Below are 26968 nucleotides of genomic sequence, written 5' to 3'. Positions count from 1 at the left end.
ACAGTTTTCGATCTGCATTTAGAAGTACTGTTGTTTACACAATACATTTACACTTTGTTCCTATGCGTTTAGAGATGCATTGATTTTTTATTTGCTCTGTCAAAACCAATATTATCCTATTTTCCCTTTAGAAACTACAATATAAGAAGATAAAAATGCAGCATACAGAATATTTCTTCTTGTCTTCCTGCTTGGAGTAAACATTTATTATTTCTTTTAGATGTGACTACACCTTGCAAAGCAAGTTTTTACCAATATTCAGAACCAAAGATAGTGATTCCACAGTTTTGCATCTTTGTTAGCGATTAGCATGAACAACCAGAGCTTGACTTGTCGTATAAAACATTTTTATTCTAAATGGCTTCTCAAATCTTTGTGCTTTTTTCAACCTTATTGCTAAACACTTCCAGAATACAATAAAGAGATCCTGACCCAACATTATGGTCCACGGTGAAGAGCTTTGATGTGTTACTTCGATCAGATCTGATGTTTTAATTTTCCGTCAGCTTCTCACCAGTCAGAGATGGCCAAGCTGAATATCTACACACAATACATTTCTTAAGTCTCAGTCAAGGCGACCCACTAACTTGACCCAGTTACACCGGTTCTACCAATGTGAGGACATTGACACAGTAAATAAATGTCTGACATATTCTTTCTCTCATCATTGAGGATTTCAGAAAATATAAATAATTTTGGTAAATCTAATTGACCTAAAACAAGAGAAGTTTGTTCTGATTTAACTTCAGACAGTGAGAAAAAAATAAGTGTTTTCAGTCGGTGTATGTAAACTTCTGGTTTCATGTTCATGCCTTCCTTTCCCGTTTCCAATAATACGAACTTGTCTCACTGATGGAGAAAAACGACCTGAGAAACATGATTCACAAGCTCCACCTGCACAGAGATTGTGTTTGGGCCGTCTGCTTTCCACTGCGGGTTTTGGGTAATGTAGGTTTTCTGATGTGGTGAATTATGAGCTCCCATTCAGGGTTTAATCTTCTGGCTCAGTGAAAGAGCCTTGTAATGGCACTGCATTAGATCTCCAGATCCTACAGTGTATGTGCAGATCTGTTACCTCCATCTAAAGCTGCGCTCGTCTTCACAGATGAGTCCAGAAGACTACAGGGACCCGGTCTACACGTACATGCCAGAGGTGGAGGATATTGATGTAAGTTCACTCCTCAATTACTCATTTATTCATTCTGCTGTAAGATATTTTTTTTTAACTTTTGTTCTCTGTGTATGTAGAGTATAATTAGCAGGCTGTGTGAGCAGGATAAGGTGGTGAAGATGCAGGAGGAGAAACTTCAGCAGCTGTTAAGGGAGAAGGTGAGGAGACATTTGTCATCATTAAATCCTCAGACAAAACAGCAGCACAGAAAATGACAAATGGTGGCGTCATTTTAAAAAGAATAAAGCTAAATTATATATGCAATGTAGTGTTTATTTGTTTAAAATGTTTATTTTTGTAGGTTTTTAAAGAGTTGAGAGAAAATTTAGTCCGACACATTCATTTGGTTAATCACAAACCAACTTAAAACCGGGTTACAAGTTGGAGAAGTACGACGGCGTATAAGGGTCGTTGTGGACAGAAAAAACTGGAGGAAATTTCCACCTAAAAAACACAGTTTTCTCAAAACAAGGAAATTTCTGAGCTCCAAAAGTTTAAAAAATTGCTAGAAAGAAACTCTGTAATTTTGAGATTAATCTAAAAAAAAATTCTAGAAAAAACATGGATGTTTTGGTTTCAAAATTCAAACATTTTTAACTTCTCAAACTCAGAAATTTCCATATCTTTTCTTGAAAATTTCACAGATTAATTTCAAATGTACTCAGCTTTTCTACCAGATTTCTGAAAGTTTTAGTCACACCCAAACATCTTCATTGCGTTCTGATTCGGCTACCGCTAACTGGCTGCCAATACAACAAAAAATTAAGTTTTGTCAGATATATATATTTAATAACCTGTATGTGTTTTTTTTCTAGCACACGTTGGAGACGGCGCTTCTGTCGGCCAGCCAGGAGATTGAGCTGGGCTCAGAAAACCCGGCCGCCTTGCAGGGCGTCATCCAGCAGAGAGACCTGCTGCAGAGCGGCCTCCTCAGCACCTGCAGGGAGTTGTCCAGAGTCACTGCTGTGAGTTCAGGCTGTTCTCTCTCTGTTTTTTATGTAATTTAAGATGAAAGTTTTTACCTTATTGTTTTCTCTGACTCCTAGGAGTTGGAGCGCTCCAGTAGGGAGTCTGAACGGATAGAAGCAGAAGTGATTGTAGCAAAGAACAATTTACTGCAGCAGCTTGAAGCTCTTGGTAGCCCACAGGTAAGATCCTTTATCTTCCACGAATGACAAGTTAATGCAGCATTAACACTGAATACAGAACGGTAAATTTTAGAGCCCCAGAGAAAACTCAGCGAGGCTTTTTATTGATGCTTCTGGCAAATACAAGGTTTCTGCTTGAGGGCTCTTGGCTGAGTGCAAAGTGAATTATTGATGACTGTATTGTTTTGCAAGTTTTAATTAAGTCTGTATTTTATCTTGTATTGTGGGAAAAGTGTAGCAATAAGGAGCTTGACTCTCATTCATTTCAGAGCAGAGAAGTCAGACACTTGCATGTCATTTTGGACAACCTTTATTTCTCACAAACCCACCACTGTTAATCACAAAAAGTTAATCCCATAGAAAACCTATGGGATTTTCACCATGTACCTGCGTTTCCATTAAAAATGTGCAAAAACCTTTGTTGGAAATATACATACAATTTTATGTTTCTATTAAATAAGAAATTAATTTAAGATCACAGGTGAATAAACTTGTTCACGCAATAAATAACTAAAAAACATTAAAGCGACAAATGTAAACAGTTACATGAGATATTTATGGCACTAGTGCTCATCATCTATTAGCCAGTCAGAGGAGATGGAGTTTTATTCAGGCGACAAGCCCACAGTGGCTACGTATGCAATGTTTTAAGGAAACTAGTCATTGATTTTACAGAAGACCTATGGAGTCAACAGCAACTTTTTATGAGCTGTGGGATGCTGTGAGAGCTCTGGTGGAGCCAGAAAAAAACAAAAGCAAGCAATCATCCTCCTACTACTTCCTGTCATCTTCTTTGACGTTTCCACCAGTAGTAACATCCGATTGAAGAAGAGTGTAGAGCGAAGACATGGGAATCTCATGGCTATATGTCTTATAGAGTGGAGGGTAGAGTACCCAGATATTGTAGCACTGCGTCAGCATATTTTTAATGAAGTAAGAGTAAAAAAGTATTTGGTAAAAGTAACTGATGAAAACATCAGTCATTTAATATTTTAAAAATACATAATCAGACCAACCAAAATTTAAAGTTATGTGGAAAAGTTGATATTCTGAAGACCAAAATGCAAATAATTCACGTAAATAACATAATTACCAAAAATGAGAATCAGGCAAAAGAAACATTTTTCCAAATCAGTTTCTTTCAATAAAAAACTTATGAAACTTGAACAAAACCTGCAGGTGTGTGTCTATGTCTGGTGAATTTCTGGTTAAAACATGTTTGTTTTTCATTCAGTGGGTAGAAAATCCTGAAATTTTACTCAAGTAAGAGTAGAGATACTTCATAAGTAAAAATAATCCTAAAAGTAATTTTTCCCAAAAGGTTAATAATTTAAATGTAACTGAGTAGCTGTAACTAGTTACTGCCCAACTCTGGTTGTATATGCTGACCTTGATGCAGCATCGGTCAGACCAGTGACCTACTGGTTTGCTTTCTCAGACGGAGCCTCCCAGCCAGCAGCACGTCCGCATCCAGAAGGAGCTCTGGAGGATTCAGGATGTGATGGAGGCCCTGGACAAACAGAAAGCTCAGAGAAATGCTGCCGACGAGACGGGTTTCTACGGGTCCAATTCCAACTTCAGTAAGCACAAAAATGAGGTGAGGCGCTTTTAAACCTTTTTGCAACAACTCATGATTAATCAGATAAAAAACTGGAACATTCTGAACCCGAAATAAACGTTTTATTCCTTAAAATGTTACAACTTAGCATTCTTTTAGTGAACTCTGAATTATTTGTATCAAAGCGGCTGCAACGAAAATTATCCTTCGAACATAAATGTGAAAAGCTCAGCCCTTTCTGCTCAACATTAATAAAGTGTAGAGCTGATTTGGTGGTTATTTTTATATTAACAAATTAATAATTGTTAGCAAAAGGTGCTTATTAGGAGATTTTTTTTTTTTTTTTACTAAATTTGAACAAAGTGAAAAACTGCCACTTGAGGAGTTCTGGCATATTTAGAGATTTGCTTCTGATCTAAAGTACAAAATGTATATATTTTTGAAAAGATTTTGCTTAGTTATTCCTCTGAGTGTGTTGTTCTTTCATCAAATGCCTTTTATATGAGTCTATATACTCCAGTAAATGATTAATCAATTTCTAAATTAGTTGATAATTATTTCAGGAATCGATTAATCACAATTAATGTGATTAATCATTACAGCCCTACATTTCTTAGCCTTTCCTCTTGAATCAGAACAGAAATTGGAGTTTATTTTTGTCTTTGATTTTACAAATTTCTTTGAAAAGTCTGAATACTCCAGTAAATAATTAATTTGTTACTGAATTAGTTGATTAATATTTCAATAATCGATTCATGATTAATCCGATTGATTGTTTCAGTTCCACATTTTAGCCTGTCCTTCTGAATCTAAACTGAAATTTGGATTAATTTTTGTCTTTTTATAGATTTCTTTTATAGATTTGTTTGAGTGTGTACACTCCAGTTAAAGATTAATTGACTATTATATTTGGTGATGATTATTTCAATAATCGATTCGTCACAATTAATCATTTCAGCCCTAAATTTTTAGCCTGTCCTTTTGAATAGAATAGAAAAGTTGCTTCTTTTTTTATAGATTTTTTTTAATCAATTGAATTAAAACTAATGAACTCCGAGACATATTTTCTTGTAAAAAAAAAAAAGTGTTTAATCTTCTGCAATAATGAGTCCAGAAATAGCCGGTTCCTCTTGCAAACAGCATAAATCGCCCTAAAGATTCGCATCAGTCAAGCAGCAACAATAGAGGGGGCGCTATCTGGCTAATCAGATGGTCAGCACACACCATGGGCTAAAACGGCTCTGCAGCAGATGGCTGCTGCCCTGATCCTGCATGGTGGCACCATGTGTCCCTTTGCTTCCTGTCCTGTAATGCCCTATATAATCCCCAGGAGGAGGACTCGGCACCCCCGCGGCCGCCTCTTCCCCATTCCTACGAGCCGAACTCCCCTGTCGTTCCCCCTCTGCCCGCCTCTCACTCTGGTGCGCGGCCCGCGTCACTCCACAGGCCGGAGGACAGGAAGGCCAATCAAAGGAATAGCTCACAGAGCGTAAGCTTGTTGACCTGTTGACCCCGCCGCCCTCAACCGCTTCATCACATCCCTGAGTTCACTGGATTTGTTTAATTATTTATTTTTTTTAGTTGGGTCACATCCATGTTCCTCAAAATGCTTCCATCTTTTTTGATTTAGTTTCATTTTTGAAGCCAAACCTTTGCTTATTTTCTGTGTTCTTTAGTTGTGTCATCTTATTCTGTTCATGCTATAAACGAGGGATGCAAGTTATCAATTAATGAGTTGATCTAAAGTTGATTGATCTTTAGATTAAATGATAAGCGGAGAGTTTCTTAAAAACCTTAGTTTTCTATTTATCAAGATGGACAACCTTCTTTACATAACATAAAGGCCTACAGTTTTATAATATGCTGAATTAAAGCATTATTTTATCAGCTGTATTAAACACTGACTGGATAAACAGAAAATTGTGGTTTTCTCATATTAATAAACTTTGACATGTTTATGAAATGCAGAGTTGAGCAAAGTATCCAAAAATTGTACTCAAGTAAAAGTAGGACTACTTCATTATATTTTTACTCAAGTAAAGGAAAGAAGTAGCCATCCAAGAAATGACTCAAGTAAGACTAAAAAAGTATTTGGTAAAAATCTACTCAAGTACTGAGTAACTGATCAAATTATAAATCATCTAATGTTTAAAAATTACATCACCAGATGGACCAAAATGTAAAGTTAAGTGGAAATGTTGGCATTTTAAGGACAAAAATGTCAATAATTCATGCAAGTAACAAAAAATAACATCATCAGACAAAAAAAATTCTTCAAATCTGTTTCTTTCAATAAAAATCTTATAAAACTTTAACAAAACCTTTGTGCGTCTCTGTCTGGTGAATATTTGGTTAAAACATGTTTATTCTTCATTAAGGGGGCAGAGAAACCAGAAGTTTTACTCAAGTAAGAATAACAATAGCTAGTGATAAAATTATTCTATTTACTAAGTAAAAAGTACAATGTAGTAAAAATACTCCTAAAATTAATTTTTTTCAAAAAAGTTACTCAAATAAAGGTAATTGAGTACATGTAGCTAGTTACTACCCAACTCTGATTAAATATAGGAAAACAGGATCCTTTTGGGTTGCTGCATAGAAAAATAGAAAAGGTTTGGACTGTTTTTTTTCCTGTTCTGGTATGGCCTGCCATCTTTATTTCTGTATCAATTGACTCTGCTTAACAATGACCAGCAGCACCCTCTTGTGGATGACGGTAAAACTACAACACTAAAAGAAGGTCGTTATTAGTTAATTCGTAATTAATCGATTGGAACTCACAATAATCTAATAAACCATTAATCGACAATTAATCGTAAGTTGATTAATTGTTTGCATCCCTGCTATAAACCATGCCTAAGTTTGAGTTTGTCCACCTGCTTTCTAACTGAATGGTAACTACAGTTGCATGTATTTCTGTTCTCCATGTGCGTTAACTTTGTTTCCGTCTGCAGGGTCCCGACTACAGGCTGTATAAGAGTGAACCAGAGCTGACCACCGTGGCCGAGGTGGACGAGAACAACGGAGAGGACCGATCTGAACACCCGCCTGACAGAGAGCATGTGGGAAACAAAGGTGGGAACCAGTAAAAAACATACATCTTAATGGTTTAGTGCAGATCACTGCACCCGTTATCTGCAGCAGATGTTGGAGGTTTTATTTTTAACCTCGCGTTGCCTCGCATTCAACCTGCTGCACTTTTGATTTCTGTCAGCTTAGTTTACCACCTGTCTTGATGACTGCAGCTGTATGTAGTATATGGTTTTCACAAGTTATTTTCACATGTGAATTTTATGGGATTTTTCTGTTTATGTCAATCAATCAAATTTTATTTGTATAGCACATTTCAGCAGCAAGGCATTTCAAAGTGCTTTACATAATTAAAATGCAAACAGCATGTGACAGAATAAACAGTGAGAAAAAGAGATTTTGAAAAAGATTTAAAAGATAAAAACATTAAAACCTGCGCCCCTTTTAGGACTTCAGTTAAATGATGTTTAACTGGGGCTCTAACCCTCTGGGACTTTAGTCAAAAACACCGTTTGACCAGGACTCCAACCTCTAGGTTTTTAGTTGAAACGCCGTCAACTGGGACTCTAAACCCTGTAGGACCAAACACTGCAATAATCTTTGTAAACTGATTATCTATTTTTATTTTTGCCTGACCAAAAAATTTATTAAAACAGTGCAAAATTTTCTGCAGTCAAAATGACAGCTAGTTGTGACCAAAATAGGTGGATTTAGTTTTTTATGTCAATTTACAGTTTTACAAAAACCCTTTTTTGGTGCCTTTTCTCACCATGGATCAGTTTGTCATATTTAGAGACACTCGGTGGATCTCAGTGAGAGCTGGTTTTACTATGAACAGACTTGCTTTAATATTCTTGCTAAAGCCCAGCCACTGAAGTTTCTGTCATTTTTTTCCTCCACTCACCTGCATGTAGCGCGTTTGGGTCATTGAGACTTATTTTAATCATCACTGTCAGTTTGGTAGCATAACTTATTTTATCATGCTGTAATAAACACATGCTGGCCCATGTTAAAACAGAAACCGTGTGTAACCATGGCAACTGGCGATGGTTTAAAGGGAACCTGGCTTTTTCTTACATCCACCATGTTTACAAACAAATAATCCCTCTGTAGATATTGCATCTTTCCAACACTATTTGAATGTTAACATTTTTTACTATTTTTTTTAGGCATGTCTTACCCTGTTGGCATCGTCCCACCCAGAACCAAATCTCCAGTGCCTGAGTCTTCCTCCATCGCATCTTATGTCACACTGAGGAAAACCAAGAAGCCTGATCTCAGGACGGTCAGTCACCAAACGTAGATCTGAAACTTAATCTCAGTGTTTTAGCTGTTTAATCTGCAGAAATGGCACAAAATTACTGTTTTTGATTCTATCATGGTGAACTTTTTGTAGGCAGCTGTGAACTTGACACCATCTAATTTTCTCAAATTGTATTTATTCCCATTTTAATTGTGTGCAAGTTGTGCAACACATGGCCAGGCTGTTACTCATGCTCTTAAAGCAGCTTTATGCAGTTTCCAGCCTCAAACACTATCATTTTACATACACCAACCATATCATTAGTGCACCACGCAGAAGGGTGTGTCCCCTTCCCAGTGTGTCTGCACGGCTTTCTGTTTAAAGAAACATGAATATATAACACAATCTATCTCTTGTAAACGCTTGTTTATGTACGGTTCATCAAAATTCCAACTGGATTGTTTCTGAAGCTAGTAAAGTTTAGCTTCGGTCCAGCTTGGACGGTGCTTGGACTTAACACCAGGTCCACATCTGCGAGTCCTTCAGCAAAGCACAAACCGGAAAATTAGCAACTTCACATCATCGTCCTCTTCTATTCAGGCAGTAATAAGCCCCGAGCCCTCAGAGCGCAGCCATGTGTGTCTGCAGGAGCGTGCCAGCAACAGCAGCCAGGCTATTTGGGTTTCACTTCAGTCTGGTTCTCAGAACGGAAACATTAATAAAACATGCAACAGTCTAAGAAGTCACTTTTTCTCTATTGTTGTTGGTAAATTTTACAGTATATATAAAGCTGCATCAGGGGGGCTGACCTAACTAGAGCGTGACACCATTTCCCCTCGCACATAAAAACAAGTCACTACTGTGGCAATATTGTCGCAGTGCTGGATGTCTTGGCCATATTGTGCTATTTTTAAATTATATTCACTGTGCGTGCCATGTCACAGGGTCTGTACTTATGATAAAAAATAAAAAATATGAAAATAAAGTAATAAAGTCACAATCGGAATATGAAGGAACCATCATAAGTTTTTACGACTGTTGTCATGAAGTGTCATTCAGTAAATAATGACACTTTTAATTCAAAGTTTCACCAAAAGTTGTGAAACTTTTGGTGAAACTTTCATTAAAAGTATCAACTTTGCATTAAAAGTGTCATCATTTACTGAATGACACTTCAGGTATAAACATTCATGAATATTCCTTTCATGTTTATGACAGTATCATGACAGTCTTATGCGCACCCTATCAAATAAAGTTACCATTTTAGTTTTATTTTAGTTTAACTTGCCCCTGCTGTGGAATATAGAATACTATCTCAAGATATTATTAGCAACACTTATAAATTGTATCATAAAACAGTGAGTTTAAACTGTCTTTTGCAGTTGAGTTGTATTGTTTTTATCTCCAAAGTGTGCTGCTGGAACAGTTTGAAAAATGACCTTGAAAATGCTTGAAAGTGCTTGAACTTTACTGTGGGAAAAGCCAGTGGCTCTCTGCTTTAGGCAAAGTCACGGTTCCAGTGAGGATTGTGTTTTGGTGTGTGTCTAGGACCGGCCGCGCAGCGCCGTGGAGCAGCAGCTGTGCGCGGTGGACAGCAGCCGGCCCAGGATGAGCGTGGAGGAGCAGATGGAGAGGATTCGCCGCCACCAGCAGGGCTCCCTCAGGGAGAAGAAGAAGTCGCTGAGCTTCCGGGGAGGCAGCCTGGAGAACACGCCCTCACGCAGTCACTCGTTCAACAGGGAGAATCATTTCCACAGCATGAAGGTGCTGGTCAATTTAATGATTTAATGACTGATACTCGTATTCAGTTTTCTTTGAGTTCGGATCTGCAGATTTCAATGTTTTATCAAAGGTGACCTAATCATAGCTCTGATGTGATGTCACACATCTGTGAACTTTGTAACTGACAGCCATGTTGGCAGGCAGTTGCTATGGAGTTGCTATGACAACAACAAAAAACCACAAGCTTACAATTGGCTCTCTAGTCATTCCTATCTAACAGATGAACTATATAAATACATTCCACATAATACTCTATTACAACTTTTGATTACTCTGCCCACCCCTGTGTAATACTAAGATAAATGTCAGTGATATTTACTGCTGGACTAACAAAATAAGCTTTTCTAATGTAGCTTTTATCTGCAAGCTAATACAGCCTACATGTATGTTACTACATGTACTTACTCTGCTGGTCACCAGAACCTTGTTATTCACACAGAGTTCGTACTTGCTTTACAATTTGTTTAAACATTGATTGTATGTGTCTGTAGATTTCAGGCCGTTATGATCTTCAACCGATTGGTGAATTTTTCCTTACGCGTCACATCAAATCCTGTAATTTTGTCTTTTTTGTTTTGTTTGTTGTCATGTTTAGTCCCAAATGAGGCGCAGAGATGAGGTGATGAGCAGTGACATTCAGGAGCTGGAGGCGTCGCTCAGACACCAGAACTTGGTGAGGGAGCAGGAGACGCCCGCAGAGGAGATCGCCCGCCTCAAAGAATCCTCGCAGGACGATCATTTCAACCTGGACCGAGAGGTAAACCGGCAGAACACCACACTCTGGCACGACTAGACAGGTTTGGTGTGGTGTCAGCTGTGATCGATATTTTTTTAAAACAATTGTCTTATAATTTAGTAATTGTTAAATCGTTAACTGGAGTATGACGACTCTAAAAATAGCCATTTCCTGAAAGAACAGCACAGTCAGAGCAGTAATCAAGCCACAATACAAAAAAAAGTACATTTTGCATTTAAAATGAAAAAGAAAATCTGCTGCCTGTGAATATGTTCTACCCATAACTCATCAAGTGGCAGTTTTAGTATCACCTGCTTCAGATTCTGTTAAAAATAAAAATAAAAATCCTAATAAGCACCTTTTGCCATCCAGATATTAATTGAAAAAATAATCAACAGGAAAGTATAGAATATTTGTTTTAGCATCCTTTGCTGCAAATGATCAAACATTCACTGAAGGATTACTATGTTATTACATTTTAGACAATTAAATTTATTTTTGTTATTTAAAAAAGGAACTAATTATTTGCTTATCTCCATCTTTTAATGTATTTCTATATTGTGTAAAAAAGGCTTAAGTGGTTAAGCAAAAAAATCTACAGAATGTGACTTTTTTATCTAATGAATTAATTGTCAGAATAATTGATTACTAAGATAATCATTAGCTTCAGTCCTAATGTTAAAACACAACGGGTGAGGAAATCTATTAAACTGTATCAGCATCATTTTTATTTCCTTTATTTGTCATCTACAAAGCAGTTGATTTATATGAAATGTTTAACAGGTTCTTGTTTTTCTTTCCCAGCTTTCTGTTCCAGACAAAGTTCTGATTCCTGAGCGTTACATTGAGTCAGACCCAGAAGAGCCGCTGAGTCCTGAGCAGGAGGCCGATAAGCGGCGGAAAGTGGATCGTATTAAAGCCCTAATAGCAAAAAACAGGTAAATATACACGAGTCGGTCATATTAAACTATGGACATTTCTGTTCAGGCACTTAATAGGAGAAATGTCCTGTATATAAAGGAGCTTCTTGCAGCTAAATAATATTTCTCAGCAGATTCAGTAATTAGGCTTTATGGATAAACTTAGAGGTCACAAACAAGTTTGTGTTTGTAAAAAGTATTTTCCCCCTTACAGATGTTCAGATCGTGAAACAAACTTTAATGTTAGACAAATATAACCTGAGTGAATACAACAAACAGTTTTAAAGGTATGATTTTGCTGATTAAAGGGGAAAAACCTATAAAAATGTGATTGCTACCCCTTGTTAAAGCTTCAATAAACTGTGGTTAACTTAACTTAAAAAAATGCAACAGCTGACAACAATTTTAGAAGCAACATACCAAAAGTAATCCAACAACAGGTTGGAATTAAAGTCGTTCACAATCCATCTGTCTGTGAAGGGTTAGAAAACCATTTCTAAAGCTTTGGGACTCCAGAGAACCACAAATAGGAAGAACCTTCCCATCAAAACCACTCCAGTCTGTAAAATTTTCATTTTATTATTCAAAAAAGGAACTTAGCTGTTTATTTGCAACTTTTACTGTATTTTTAATATTGCATTAAAAAGTCCAAGTGGTTAAATGAAGAAATTACAGAATGTGGCAACTTTTATTTTTTATCAGATTTAGATAAAATAATCATTAGTTGTAGCCCTAGATTAAATATTGATGAGCTTATGTTTACTGAGGTTATCTCTGTCTGATATTAACATTTGCCAAATAGGAACTTGTGGTTTGTTTCCTGACAGTTTTCTGCATGTCTGATAACTGTGAATAAGGCACTCCACCAGTGCTGCAAAAAGTTTAAATAAAGGGGAAATTTACATTTTGTGTGTTTATGTACTTCTTTTTGGGTCTCTACCGCTTCTAAAAACAGCCCAAGCGCTTAAATAAAAAAACATCCAGACAGTTTTTGACATTTAGTTAATGTTTTTGATGTCTAGAAAGTGAGCTGTTTCAAACATTTTTCACATATAACGTCACAAATCAGCAGGCACTGCCCTTCACCTAGTAACCCCAGAGAAGCCCAGACCCGTTACCTAGCAACCACAGTGGAACTCTGCCCGTTACCAAGCAACCCAAGCTGAGTTCCAGAACATTTCATCAGAACACACTGACACAGACTAAAATCTCATTATCTCAGAAGGATGTTGTGTAAAAAATGTAGTGAATATATTTCGTTGTAGCCCATAGACTGATCCTAACCTGTTCAATGGGTCACCTTTAAATAAAATTAATAATCTAAAACACTTATGATCATCCTTATTATGTTTTTATGACATTATAGTTTATTATCACTATTATTATTTAACCGTGACAAAAAAAGTAGGAAAAAAGCAAAATATAAGCGGCCAAATAGCCACATATACTGTACTGTATATATAAAAGCTGCAGTATGCACTACAGAAGCCATTTGTGTTTTTTTCCTAGCATGGCGAATGTGCTACCTAGTTTAGCTTTAAGCCCAGAGGACGTGAATGAAGAGGAGGTTACTGTACAGGAGAAGGAGAAGATGATTAATATCTCCTATGAACTGGCAGCGGAGGCCTCCAAACGCAGTAAGCTGGTAGCAGGTACGTCTGCAGGGACGACAGACACATGGAGGGGATTACACTGAAGAAATGCATGGTCTTAAATAAAAACTGGTGGGAGGATGTTCTTAGACACAAACTTTCTGTTTCCATTAGTAATTAACTTCTCCTAACACACTCTTTTAATTTCCTAATTTATTTCATCGACCTTCTTGTTTAATTCTGCTGTTTGGTCATTTAGTAATTGCTTATTGACCTAATTATTGTTTTTGTTTTTTTATTATCATTTGTATGTGGCTGTGTGTTGAACATGTTGCTTTTTTTAATTGCAGTGAAAAGCCTGTCATCTTCTTCCCCACCCCCACAGTCTCCCAACACACCCCCTCAGCTCACTGACGGCTCTCACTTCATGTGTGTGTAGTGGCACCAGTAAGGTCCTTCATCATCCTGTTTTGTTCACAATCATATTCCTGTACAATTCATTTCTCAATCATAATTTGTAAAACATGCTATGATGAAGGGAACGGTTATGAGGTGCTGTTATGTATTCTTTGTTGCTGTGCGTCAGCATGGTTTGACTTGGTGTTACTGTCCAGTATTTCATACATTCCTGTGCCTTCCAGTAAATAATTTCAGTGTTCATTATTGGGATTTTATGTTATATAGCAAAAGTTTTTGATGATTTAAGATCTGATACTCATTTGGTGTACATAAAGTAATATTCCCCAAAATAAAATCCAGCACAACTAGTTGCCTTTAAAGGGGCGGTATTATGTACAAGTGACTTTTTTGAATGTTATAATGTTATGCCCTCATCAAAAACACACCTGGAGTGTTGCCTTTACTCTTTAATGCATGTTTGAGGAATCCTTTAATCGCCATGGCAACCATTCACCTGTGCAGAACACCTGGTTGGACCTAGCCCCGCCTTCCAAGATGAAGCTCCTGCAGTGCATTTCACTTGTCTTTATGTTAAAACTTCATTACGGTTGAGAATCTGACAAAGATTGAAATTTTCTCCATCAGATCTGAGCTTCATCTGTTTTATAAAGAATTATTAGAAAGCCTTGCAGGTGTAGCTGCAGTAAAAGGTGTTAATTTGCTAATGCAAACTTTCAAAAGTCTGTTATTATAAAATTGTAAAAACATTGTATTACATTATGGTAATTATTCACTACTTTGTGTCGGTCAAAATCCCAATAAGAGACATGACAAAATATAAAAGGCTCAAGTCTGTTACGAAGCGTTTTATGTTTTAAAATGCTTATTCTATCAGGTAAAAATCCACCTGAAAGTAATTTTGATCTCCATGTCTGGCCCTCCAGCACAGGCTCTGGCCTCAGTAAAGACCTACACATGAAGGAAGGAACAAGGGAAGCATAAACTCCTCCTGAGGATCTTCTTCCTGGAGATCAGCACAAGGCCTTGACCTACAGAACGTGAAAAACTGCCATCTTCAGCCTGGCAGCGTTTAGCCTCAGACTTCTGTATCCTCACTGTGACATCTGAAGCGTGTACGCCGGTCTTCGGTTACATTTCCCCACGTCGAGAGGAAACTCTCTCCCCCTTTTCTTTCTTTTCTTCTTTTTACCGTTGATGCTGCAGTTTGATTTTCAGTTTGTTTTTATTATATTTTTAGTTTTAATAGGTTGTTGCAATATAGGTCTATCTGTATATATGGGAGGCTACAGACTGAATACAGAGTATTTTAGGCCTTTTTCCACTCGCGTTTCAACACCTTTTCAAGGTTTTAAGATGCTTCTGCGTATTCTTTTAGCTAAATTTAATCTTTAATATTTAATTCAGATTGCTTTTCAGATGTTGACATTTAGCTAACTAGTTATATTTATCAATTTATTGTAAAGAACACTTGTCTATACTGATTAATACCAGATCTGTATTCCTCATATATAATATTGGAGCAACTTTAATCTTGCAGACTAAAATGATTTGTAAATTTCGATGTTTCCAGTCAGCTGCCGATATATACATATTTGAATGTTCTGACTTAAGTCGCTCTCTGTTCCCTATGTGAGATATATATTTAAATTGAGAGATGGACAAAAATTTCAGAGTTTGGTACTATTTTAGGACATGTCGGTTTAAAGCCCTGGAGCTGAAAAAAATGCATGTCTAAAAGAGAAAAGCAATAAAAAAAGAAGCCTTTGTAAATTGAAGATATTTTTGCGTGTGTGTATAAAGTGTAACTATCAGAGGTTTACTGTGTATATAATGTACATGGTGCATCAGGATGGGAATATATACCCAATATATAGGTACGTACATACAGATTTGATTTGCAAATGTTCATATCCCATCTGTTTTATATCATGTTAAATAAACATTGCGGTTTTTAATAGTTGTTTGTGTTTCAATTTTCTTTATTCTTTACTCTTTTTATGATCGTGGAGAAGCTGAAGGTGCAGCTTGTACTCAGGAGGTACAAGCCGTTCCCAGGCCAGCCGAGTTTCTCCATCCTGATCCTGGGTCTTCATTTTGTGGTTTAACAAAATTACCCAAGTAGTTAATAGCTTCAGCTGTTTCTTCTACTTCAGTTTACCTTCCTCTTCTTCCGTAGTTTTACCCCACAATGGTGGCACCGCTCACTAAGGCCAACTGAAAGTAGATGAAAATAAAATTTATTATTACAATTTAATAACTGCAAAGTGTTAGTCTTTGCAAGGCTTAAATTATTAATAATTAAACAAAAAGTCTCCAGAATTAGTTTGGTTTTACTATAAGTTACACTATGATCATTATAATAGCCGTCATATTGTCATATTGTTTGCTTTTTATACTTTGGAAGTTGAAGAACGAGAAATTGATCACAAACAGTTTGGTACAAGAAAAATGGGTTTGCTCGGCTTTTTCTCACTTAACCTTGGTACATACTCTTCTTCGAGGCCAACTCATGGTGTAAAACCAATTCAACAGCGCCTCCTATGGTCACAGCTTGCGCTGCCCGGGGCTCCAATCTACCTAGCGATCTCCCGCTTCATTCTTCCCACGTTGGTGAACAAGATGTTCTGTTTTGGTCATATTCTCAATCCCTTCACTATTCTCTACCCTCTGTTATGTTTCTTGAACAATTACGCCGCAATATTTCCAGTGGAGCAGCTAAACGAGGACGGCTTGAATAAACATATGCATATAAAGTTTAGGTAAAATTGAGATTCAGCATCTAAATTTCAGTCTTTTGTCGGAATGAGGGCCGGTCAGAAAATAGAACTGTGGCTCCCTCTGGTGGCACTTAAGGTTTTTGCAATTTCACTTGATATACAAAACCTTTTGGCGGCATATAAAACAGAAAAAAAGGAAATCTAATAATAAATACTTGGACATTTCTGAGCTTGAAAAGTCGAAGATTTACTAGAAAAAAATATCAGAAATTTAGAGATTAATCTCTAAAAATCTTGAATTTTCTGAGTTTGAAGAGCAGAAAATTTGCTAGAAAAAAGTCCGATGTTTTTTTGTTTTTTGTAGATTAATCTCAGAATTTCAAGTCCTTTTCTTTAAAATTTTTAACTTTATTTGTTACTTTATTTAAAAAAAAAATCAGGTTTTGTTTTTCTTTGGCTGGAAAGTTACTCCTCGTTCTTTTCTATCTAGTACATAGTAGTACTTTTCAGGTCAGTTTGGAGTTGTTTCATAATGCAATGTTTAAAAATGTTGTAGCTTTAAATTATTTCAGTTTAACTCTTTTTCTTCCCCACGGTTCTTTCCATATCAACCTATTTTAGTTTTCTGTGTTACTAAGCTTATAATATTGCACAAATGGTTCACCTAAATTTAAGTAAACATGTTCTCTGGCTGTTCTGTTTCTAATGTTACCCAGCTGAACAGAAGATCTTTGGGTTTTACAAACATCTCAGTGAAGTTCAGACTCAGACGTGAAGTTGCTTCAGTTTCTGTGAACATTACATTGAATTCTTCTCAGATGTTAACACCTCGTTCATTTTAGTTGCAGCCTTACAGTTTCATCATCGCCATGGTTACAGCACAGCTCCTCCTCTTCCTCTGTGAGCTGTAGCCTACGGCGAGTTTAGCAGATATTTAGATGTTTAAGTGACTTAATGAAATTAGCTGCAGGGGTTTTTTCAACCTTTTTTATTCAGTGAAACATTAAAGTTTGTTTAATCAGAGTGACGAAGATGCTTTTTATTTCTTTTTGGAAAACGATAAACTGAGTGAAACATTTAATGCGTCTGTAGTATTTGTATGAAGCTGCAGGGAGGTTTGCATTTAATGCACAATTTTGCACATATATTTATTTCTTGTAATTTTGATGATTATTCCTATATTAGGGTTTGGCTGTGTGATAAATTGATATTTTTGGTTTACTTTTTGGATTTCTTTTTCTAACATTCTACAAATGAACTCCATGGGTTTCACAGCCCAATTTATTATTGGGGCATGCCATTAGCAATGCATAAGCAGAGCAGTGACTGACCTGCGAAGCAGGTCAGTCACTGCCTCCATGCATTGCATGGCAGGCACCTATTGTTCTACACCCAATAGAACGCCTGGATATTATTATTATTATAACAACTTCTTCCATTACCGTTAATGCGGCTCGTACCGCTGCGTGCCCACCCACAAAAGTGGTATCAAAACGTGTGTCTCGATCCCGGCATTGGAGCTATTACTTTTATTGGGGATCGGAGTTACGACGGCGACGTAAAAAGCGAAAAACGAGCGAAATTTCCAACTGCCGAAACCTTAGAGTGTAACTGAAACCAACTGCCGCTTTTTAGAGTGAGAAAAAGAGTGGAATTTTGACCCCAAAATAATTTTGAAATTGCTCTCATGGGTGCAAAAATTGCTCTATTGGTATGAAAGTCGGTCATGACATTGATACGAATGCCTGCTCTGGTAAAATGTTTTCAAAATTTCCCTAGGGCTTACGGTTTTCTGTCCAGGTGCTTCAGAGCAAAGTTTTGGGACAGGATAACTGACGTTCCTCCCCAGTGTTTTACATACATTTCTGAAAAATCTCTGAGCTCAGCGCACACCATTTTTCTCTCATCACTGCAATTACTGTGATTGAGCTACAGATATGAATCGCGGTAATAGATGAGATGAGAAATAGCCCTCTCATATGCTTCAAACGGTTTTTAGATCGGACTTACGGAACCCGAACGGGAAGCAGTCGTTCGGACTGCTTTTTCCATTAAAACTGACTGGGTGTCTCATAAAGATAGATAAGTCTGACACACACAGGGCACTTTCATCACTATAGCAACAGAATGCAGAGAGGGAGAACTGCTGGGGTTTGGACTACAAAGACTCTGTAGTTCTAAATATGGCGGAACACTTTAATACTGAGGGCAGAGCAGAAGGTCAGAACTACAACATGGCGGAACACTCAATGATTACAGAGGAGGGCTGAGCTGGCAGTTAGAACTACTTCCTGTTTTGGGCATTATACAGGTGGATTAACCAAACCACTGTTACACATTGGATTAGTGTGGTTATGAAAATTAAGTTTACTGAAAGTTTCAAAATAAAACTCTGAAAATTGCACTGACAAAAGTGCATCGCCGTAGGCGATGCAAAAATGAAAATCTTTTTTTTATGTTTTTTTTCTCAGGATAGTGAACTGCCTTGCGCAGCAAGGCAGTTCATTAACATTAGCATTTCATGGTTGTCTCAAAGATTGAAATCCTTCCCCAGCTTTCTGTCTCACACACACAGCAGTTGGCTGAGGGCCAATCGCTATAGCAACAGAATCCAGAGAAAGGCAAATCTGCTGGTTTGGACTACAAACCAGCAGCCATAACTGCCATAACTGTAGTTCTATCTATGGCCAAGACTCAGTTAAAACAGAGGCCTGAGCAGCATGTCAGAACTACAACATGGCGGAACACTCAGTTATTACAGAGGAGGAGTTGGCTGGTATTATAAACAACTTGTGCTTTGAGCATTATATAACTGATTTAACCTGATCACTATTACACATGAAATTAGTGTGGCAATTTCAAATGAAGCTTATTGAAAATTTTCAAAATAAAAGCCTTGACAATTTTTACATCATGTAATTGCTCTTTTTACATACATTTCTGCAAAAAGTTCTGAGCTCAGCGCACACCATTTTTCTCTCATCACTGCAATTACTGTGAATGAGCTACAGATATGAATCGCGGTACTAAATGAGACGACAAATAGCCCTCTCATACGCTTCAAACGGTTTTCGAATACGTATCACGGTTCCCGAATGGAAAGGAGTTGTTCGGACAGCTTTTTGGAGTGAAACTGGCTGGCTCAAACACATAGAATTGTTTCTCCCCCTGTCTGGAGAAACACAGGGGGAGGCTTGATCACTATAGCAACAGAACACAGACAAAAGCCAAACTGCTCCTTAGGACTACAAAAACACCATCTTTGTAGTTCTAAACACGATGGAACACTTTACTACAGAGGCCTGAGCAGAAGGTCGGAAGGTCAACATGGTGGAACCCTCAATCATTACAAAGGAGGGCTGAGCTGGCAGTTAAGAAGTAAATAATGGTGGAACTCTGACTTATTACAGAAAGAAGGTGAGCAGAATGTTATAACTACAGACAGGGCAGAATGTTCTGGGCATTATATATGAACTGGTTTAACCCAACCACTGTTAGACATGGGATTAGTGTGGCCATTTAAAATGAAGCTTACTGAAAATTTCAAAATAAAAGCCTGACTATTCCTCTCAGGCCTTTATTATGTTTTTCTCTCAGGTTAGTGCAGAGAGAACTACAGATTTAAATCGCGGTTCCATCGGAGACAAGAAATTGCCCTCTTATATGCTTCAAAAAGTTTTCGGATTGCTCTTATGGATGCTGAACAGTAAGCCGCTTTGATCAGAAAAACTAACTGCTTCAAAGAGTTGCTGCACTCCTCTCATGCTAGTGCAACGCCCTAGGCGTTGCAATAATATTAAGCTTTTTTCGCATTTTTTTTCCTCAGGATAGTGAACTGCCTTGCGCAGCAAGGCAGTTCATTAACATTAGCACAAGATTGTGCACAACATTAGCACAAACTTTAGCATTTTACTGCCCCCACTAGTGCACTGCCTTGCGCAGCAAGGCAGTGCACATCCTAACATCCTAACATCCTACATGAATATTAGTCTTCACGCTAATATTAGCATTTTGGCTTATGCATTAATTTCAACATACTGAATGGTACAGGTGCAGTTTAGTCAACATGTTTCTGACTCACCACAGGTTATTGACTACATTGAAGCTTTCTTTAGCATTAATGCTAATTTTTTGCATCAGAACGCTTGATTAAAAACCGACGGGCACACTTTGGCATGCCCCTTAAAATTTCTGCGGAATTTTCTAGTTTTATTATTTATTATTATTTGAATTCAGGTGAGCACAAAATATAAGGGTCAGAAAAATATTTTTTTAATCTTTTTTTTTTAATAAAGAGACATGTCAAGAATACAGTCGCAGTAACAATAAAAAAATTAAATGACAATAAAAGTGAAATAATGTGAGAATAAAGTGTTAATATTACCAGAATAAAGTTGTAATATTAAGAGAATAAAGTAGAAATTTTGTGAGAACTCCAACACAAAAAATAACAAAAGATAAAATGAGGAATGTTGGTTGTTGTGAAGTTATACTTTAGTTTAACAGATTTAATCTTTTAACGCATCATCAAATTATTGAAAATATTTTCTGTCATTTGTAATTTCTCTTTTAGAAAAAAGAGTGAGAAAATTAAGTAGCCTCAGTCCTTTCAAAGTGAACCAGAATATATCTGATTCTAGTGAAGGCTGGAATCAGATATATTGTTCCTTTTCCACCTTTAAATACATGTTTTCCTTCCACTCAACTTTCTCTGCATATGCTTGGATTCATCACTCTGAAAAGTTGCTAAAGAAATGTTTCTTTAGCAACGTTTTGTGCTTGTAAAAATGTTAAAAACAGTGAGAAATTACAGAAGCAGGTGATTGATAAAATAATCTGAATTTGATTGATCTTATCACTTGGCTACCAATAAGTCAAAGGATAAAACTGACAACAAAAAAAGTTTCTTCTCTAGTGTCAAGAGGATCGAACTACATTTTTCATAAACTTCATTAAATGTTATTACTTCATCAGTTGTTTCTGACAGAATAAACACCTGGATAAACTGAAAATTGTGGTTTTCTCACAATAATAAACAAGATATTGACATTTATAAAATATAACAGCAGGTGAAACGAAAGGAGATTGTCGAGTATTTATATTTCAAACAGAATCGCGCTTTGTTCCACCGTTTCTCTTTCCCATTCTGGTATGGCTTCCGCCATCTTTGTTTCTGTATCAACGGCTCCGCATAAGATGACCAGCCGCGCCCTCTGCTGGATGGTGGCCAAACTACAATAATAAAAGAAGGTTTAATGCTGTTAGTTAATCGATTGAACTTATGTTCATCTAATAATATGTCGATTAGTTGTTTGCAGAGTGTGTGACTCACAACAATGACAAAAGAAACTAATCAACTGCAGCAAGAATATACTGAAACGGCGGGAGGTTTAACCTGGAAAGATTTGAATTTGAAATCTTTTTTTTTATCACTGTGCAGTACATTGTGGTTCTGAGATCCGTAGAGGGGTCGGTGGTTCCGTTGCCGCCCGTCGCCTCCATCAGCAGCAGCTGCAGGAGGAGGAGCATGGACCCGGCAGATGAGCGCCATGGAGCGGCCCGGTGTTTTCTGCCCTGCGGCGAAGATCTCCATCTATCAGTGCGCATTAATTGAAATGGCGCATTTGGCCGCAGGCTGCGGTAGGAATGAAGCGTGACGCCAGACGCCATTTAGTCCAGAACCAGGGGGATGTTGGACCTCCATGTCCGGGTGGATCAGCGTCTGAGCCCTGCGGATGGTGATGAGCCTTACCGGACCGAGCAGCCCAGTTTATCCCCGACAGAGCGCGTCACCAGCCGGAGCCCCGCGCTCCGTGTTCCGCTCCTCAAAAACAAGTCCGGGCAGGAGGACCTATTCCGGGCCCCGAGGGTCTGAGGTGCCCCGGGGCAAACTCGTCCTGCAGCCTGCGCTCCTCTCTGTTGGTTCTGGTTTGTTTCTGCTTTACGCACCCTCACCAAAAGGACGGAGACGAAGTGGAGCGGGCCTGGAGCCGAACCCAACCGAACTTCAGCTGGAGATACCGAGCTGCTGTCCATGTCTTCCGTGTCCGTGTCTTCCCAGGTGAGAAAAAAACACGCGCTGCTCGTTTAAACCTGATATTCAACACTGTCGTTGGTCCTGACGTAAGACCAGACTTCATTTAAAAACCTCCAGTTTTATGCTTTATGGACTGTTTATTCCGTTCAAAGCACCGATATCATCAAACTCAACACGAGCTACTAAAAACATAAGCCTCTAAAATCGGCACTAGATACCAGTTTTAAAGTTGTAGGTTTTTAAACTAAAATGGAACTTTTCCTTCTCTACTCGCTACATGTTCTTCCCGACAGAAATGCGGCGCTAGCTACCTAAAGCTGCAATTTTAATACAGTGCACGTCTCTGCTGACAGATATTTTACCACCCGAATTCCCTTAAAGGCCTCGGAGAGCCGTAATCAGCTGGAAAAAATTAGCCAAGTCGCTCTTGTAGTTTTAATTTGTAAGAAGAGGCTTAAATGTCCAGATTTCCTGACGGAGACTGGAATAAGGCGCAGAAAGCTGCCCGTTTGGCCTTAAAACCTGCAGATATTTGAAAACACAATGTGCCTGTGCACACGCTCCCATCTATAGGTCACATCACGGCACATGCACGCGCATGGGGAGGCGTGTGGGTGTTTGGCTGCAGGCAGCATTCAGGCTGCAGGGCCTAGACTCCTGTTTCCCTCATGCTTCACAGCCTCGTGGTGCCGGGAATGGGGAGTGGAGGGAGGTAATCCAGTTAGACCCTCCCATTAACCCCCCAGGACATCATGCTAATATCTCCTCTGTTATTACCCAGAGCTGTTGCTGTCACTTTATAAGACTAACCATTCTACTCAATTCAAAAATACTTTATTTATTCCAAAAGGAAGATTAAATATTGGTGTAACTTTTATAATTCAAGTATCTTCAAAGAATCGTTGTGGATGGTGATGCTGTGAGCAGGAAGGATCTTCAGTTTAGCCCTTTGTTACAGAAAGGCGACTGTCCCTGGTGATACAAGAGAAGACATGACTCACAATGGACTCAGCGTTTTAATGAAACAGGAAGTAAAGTTTTTTAATGACCCATAGCTAAAGCTCCTCTCACCTGTTCCCTCTGTCCAGCAGGAGGGGCGAAGCCTGTCCAGGATGTCTCTGAGCCACTCACCTGTCTCTCCCATGACGGCGCAGGGCATCCCGTCCCCCGCCCAGCTCACCAAGGCCAACGCCCCGGTTCACATCGACGTGGGCGGACACATGTACACCAGCAGCCTGGCAACGCTCACCAAGTTTCCAGAGTCCAGGTGAGACGGAGTGGACAGGTGTGATGAGTTACATATCATCATGACACACCTGCAAACTCAAACAGTTGGTTCTGAGGAACAATTTGGTTCAGACAAAGTTTGATTTGTAGTTTGAAGAGAACAGTCTGGACTAGAGGTGGAGAAAAAAAAGTCAATTCAGATTGCATAGATCCCACAAGTCTGAACCGAAGGTGATCCGCGCCATCTTGGTAGGGAAGCGAAAGCATAGCTAAACCATGGCTTCCTGACCAACAAAAACAAAGTGTATTGACATTCTTGATCAATTTGGAAGAGAAATATTTATCAACAAAATACAATCAATGTTTCAATGGTCCTAGCTAGTTCAGCAGTAAGTACATAAGAGTAAATATCTGATATTTATCTTCATATTACACAGAGATGGGTAGAGTATTGAAAAACTATTGGAGTAATACAGGGGTCCCCAAACTTTTTCCTGCGAGGGCCACATAACTGTTCCCTTTTCTGGTCGGGGGCCGGTCTTAGTTTTTCGAGAAAGAAACCTTAGAAAACTTTTGTTGGGGTGGGGGGGCGTTGAGTGAAACTGTGGAGGGGGGGGTGGGGGGGGCTGGATTACTGCCGACGACATATTCGCGTTTGTAGATAGATTTTTACCCAGAATGCCTGGATTACTGCCGACGACATATTCGCGTTTGTAGATAGATTTTTACCCAGAATGCAAATGGAAAAAAACCGTGAGCGATGGTGACTGGTACTGACTAGTATATATTCCATTGAGGGAAACTAAGTTTCATATCTGCTCAAGAGCCCCCCTGGTGGTTGAAGAAAAATCCACATATATATGAAAAAAAAAACACTGAATGCTCTCTGGTATTGTTCAGGGGGCCAGACCAAATGAGGAGGCGGGCCGGAACCGGCCCGCGGGCCGTAGTTTGGGGACCCCTGGAGTAATAGTTGTAATGTACTTATGTTGGGTCGCCAGGGGGCGCTGTGGGGGCTCAGCAAGTTGGAGAGAAGATGAGGGAAAAAAGTGTAAAACTAAAAACAAATTTAATTTCATACATTTCTTAAATAAATTTTCATCATATTTTTTGTTTACTCTTATTGAATCTGTTTTTTTTTATGATAAAATATAAGTTAAAATTTTTTTTTTTAAATATGATTGGCCGAGCTACTTAGCAAGCAAGACATGGAAACATTTCTGACAAGAAAAGACCAAAGGGGGGAAAAAAGCAGAACTGTGGAAATAAAATAAAATTTCATGTGATTAATATAAAATTTTATATATTTTCTTACAATCAAAAGAGGATTGTGATGAAATATTTTATCATCTGGTAAGAAAGTCATAATATATTATCAGATAATAACATTTTCCACCACAGAATTCATGGCCATCTGAAATCGGATGATGTGAAGCAGCTTTTATGCTAAATTAATCTAATAATTATGGAATAGTGATTAAAAAACATTCTAAATGTTTAGGATGTACAGAGATTCTGTTTCTCTGATCAGATCGGCTGGTGTGGTATTGATAAGTGATCGGTTTCCAGGATCGGCCGTCTGTTCAGCGGCAGCGAGCCCATCGTGTTGGACAGCTTGAAGCAGCATTACTTCATCGACAGAGACGGAGAAATCTTCAGGTTCATCCTGAGCTACCTGAGGACCTGCAAGCTGCTGCTGCCAGAAGACTTTCAGGTGGGTCAAAGGTCATCTACAGGGGTCAATGTGGACCAGGTCAGAACATTCACCACTCACAAAGAGTTAGAGGAGGGAAGGAAAAATAAATAAGTTTTGGAGGGAAAGAAAAGAAAAGCATGCAAGAAAGGACAGGAATGAAGGAAAGAAAAGAGTGAAGGAAGGAGTGCAGGAGAAAAAAGCAAAAATAAAAGGAAGGAATCTAGATTATATGTTGGTGAATAAAACCTGGAAATCCAAATATTTCCCAATAATTTCATTAACAGACCTAAAAGTACTGAAATCAGATCCAGAGGATATGAGTCTTTGAACAGATTCCTGAACTGATCCAGTTCCTCCAGCAGCAAATTCTCATCCAGCTGTTTGTTCGTCTCTCAGGATTTCCCCCAGCTGTATGAGGAGGCCCGGTTTTACCAGCTGGCGCCGATGGTCCGGGACCTGGAGCGTTGGCAGGCGGAGCGCGAGGCCCGGCGGTCGGCGGCGCCGTGCGAGTGCCTGGTGGTTCGGGTCACGCCCGATCTGGGCGAGCGGATTGCCCTGAGCGGCGAGAAGGTTCTGATTGAGGAGGCCTTTCCTGAGACCGGAGACGTCATGTGCAACTCGGTGAACGCCGGCTGGAACCTCGACCCGACCCACGTCATCCGCTTCCCGCTCAACGGCTACTGCAGGCTGAACTCGGTACAGGTGAGCCAGCCAATCACAGAGCAGATACCTGCGTTGACGGAGTATCAGGGCCATTGTAGATTTAGAAAAATAACACATTTCCATCAAAAAAATTCTGAAATTTTCTAGAAAAAAAAACCGAAATTGACTTCAAAACTCAGAAATTTCCATGTCTTCATGTTCCTTTCCTGTTGTGGTTTTACTCCGCCATCTTTGTTTCTGCATCATCTGGCTCTGTTTAATTATGACCAGTGGCGCCCTCTGCTGGCTGGCAGAAATGATTAAATTAGGGAGAAGCTTACTTTTATCAATTAATGAATTAATCTTAAGTTTATTGACCTCATTGATCAAATACCTATTTGATTGATACGCAGCCATTCTGCTAAAATCAAGAGTCGACTGTGTTTCCACAACAAATGGTTAAATTTTAACATTTTGTCACCTAACCAAATAAACAGAAAATTGTGATTTTTCTCACAATAACAAACCTAGAAATATGAATAAAATATAACAAGTAGCTTGAGTGTTTTTATTTCAAACCAGAGCAGCATAAAGTGCATTCTCCATCTTTTTCCATTCTGCTTTGGCCGCAATCTTTGTTTCTGGATCAATAACTCAGTTTAAGAATGACCAGCAGCGCCCTCTGCTGGATGGCAGTCAATCTGCAACACTAAAAGAAGGTCTAAGGGAGTAGTGAATCAACTTATTTTTGGCCCTAATCAGAACCCTTACTTTGCTCTCTGCAGGTTCTTGAGCGTCTTTTCCTCAAAGGCTTCAGCATCAAGGCGTCCTGCGGCGGCGGCGTCGACTCGACCCAGTTCAGTGAATACGTCCTGTGTCGAGAACTGAGGCCGAGCCGGTCCGTTAGCAGCACCCTGGTCCGGATCAAACAGGAACCGCTGGACTGAAACCGGAAGCAGCTGCTGCTTTCAGCGTCCTTTTTCTACCCAACCTGTTTTCTAAGCTTCTTATTTAACATTTGTGTTGCAGATAAAAAGTTTAAAAAGAAA

The 26968-nt window shown here is 38.6% G+C and overlaps 2 protein-coding genes and 1 long non-coding RNA gene across 13 annotated transcripts in view; 2 read left to right on the top strand and 1 right to left on the bottom strand.

The window, feature by feature from the left end:
- Nucleotides 1-15555, top strand: part of LOC106929242 (pleckstrin homology domain-containing family A member 5-like) — a 114343-nt gene extending 98788 nt beyond the window's left edge. For 6 of the 10 annotated variants that reach the window (XM_015006015.2, XM_088006183.1, XM_088006184.1 and 3 more), the window contains 13 exons: nt 1106-1168; nt 1249-1329; nt 1987-2136; nt 2218-2319; nt 3758-3916; nt 6832-6952; nt 8077-8192; nt 9699-9914; nt 10528-10689; nt 11473-11606; nt 13098-13240; nt 13531-13609; nt 14524-15555. In XM_015006015.2, the coding sequence (XP_014861501.2) occupies nt 1106-1168; nt 1249-1329; nt 1987-2136; nt 2218-2319; nt 3758-3916; nt 6832-6952; nt 8077-8192; nt 9699-9914; nt 10528-10689; nt 11473-11606; nt 13098-13240; nt 13531-13609; nt 14524-14581 (1584 nt within the window). In that variant the 3' untranslated portion in view covers nt 14582-15555. Of the gene's footprint in view, nt 1-1105; nt 1169-1248; nt 1330-1986; nt 2137-2217; nt 2320-3757; nt 3917-5207; nt 5367-6831; nt 6953-8076; nt 8193-9698; nt 9915-10527; nt 10690-11472; nt 11607-13097; nt 13241-13530; nt 13633-14523 lie in introns of all 10 variants that reach the window. The other 4 variants (XM_015006012.2, XM_088006180.1, XM_088006179.1 and 1 more) reach the window with 4 other exon arrangements.
- Nucleotides 15556-20582: 5027 nt separating this feature from the next.
- LOC148158624 (uncharacterized) lies at nt 20583-21893 on the bottom strand. The gene is made up of 2 exons (XR_015763011.1): nt 21713-21893; nt 20583-21549 (listed from the first exon to the last, which is right to left on the bottom strand). It is a non-coding gene; the product is annotated as an uncharacterized LOC148158624 (long non-coding RNA).
- Nucleotides 21894-21905: 12 nt separating this feature from the next.
- Nucleotides 21906-26968, top strand: LOC106907115 (BTB/POZ domain-containing protein kctd15-like). 2 transcript variants are annotated; one of them, XM_088006177.1, is made up of 5 exons: nt 21906-22378; nt 23443-23621; nt 25151-25295; nt 25674-25979; nt 26705-26968. In XM_088006177.1, exons 1-5 carry the CDS (start codon nt 22352-22354, stop codon nt 26864-26866), a joined length of 819 nt encoding a protein of 272 aa, XP_087862303.1. In that variant the 5' UTR covers nt 21906-22351; the 3' UTR covers nt 26867-26968. The 2 variants fall into 2 exon arrangements, with proteins under 2 accessions (XP_087862303.1, XP_087862304.1); XM_088006178.1 differs by having other exon boundaries at nt 21908-22378; nt 23446-23621.

Source organism: Poecilia mexicana, unplaced genomic scaffold (genome assembly GCF_051168715.1).
Source record: "Poecilia mexicana isolate PSO_F unplaced genomic scaffold, ASM5116871v1 scaffold_6, whole genome shotgun sequence".
In the NCBI taxonomy this organism is placed as follows: Eukaryota; Metazoa; Chordata; class Actinopteri; order Cyprinodontiformes; family Poeciliidae; genus Poecilia; species Poecilia mexicana.
The sequence above is the reverse complement of the archived record's forward strand: the minus strand, read 5'-3'. Positions and strand labels throughout refer to the sequence as shown.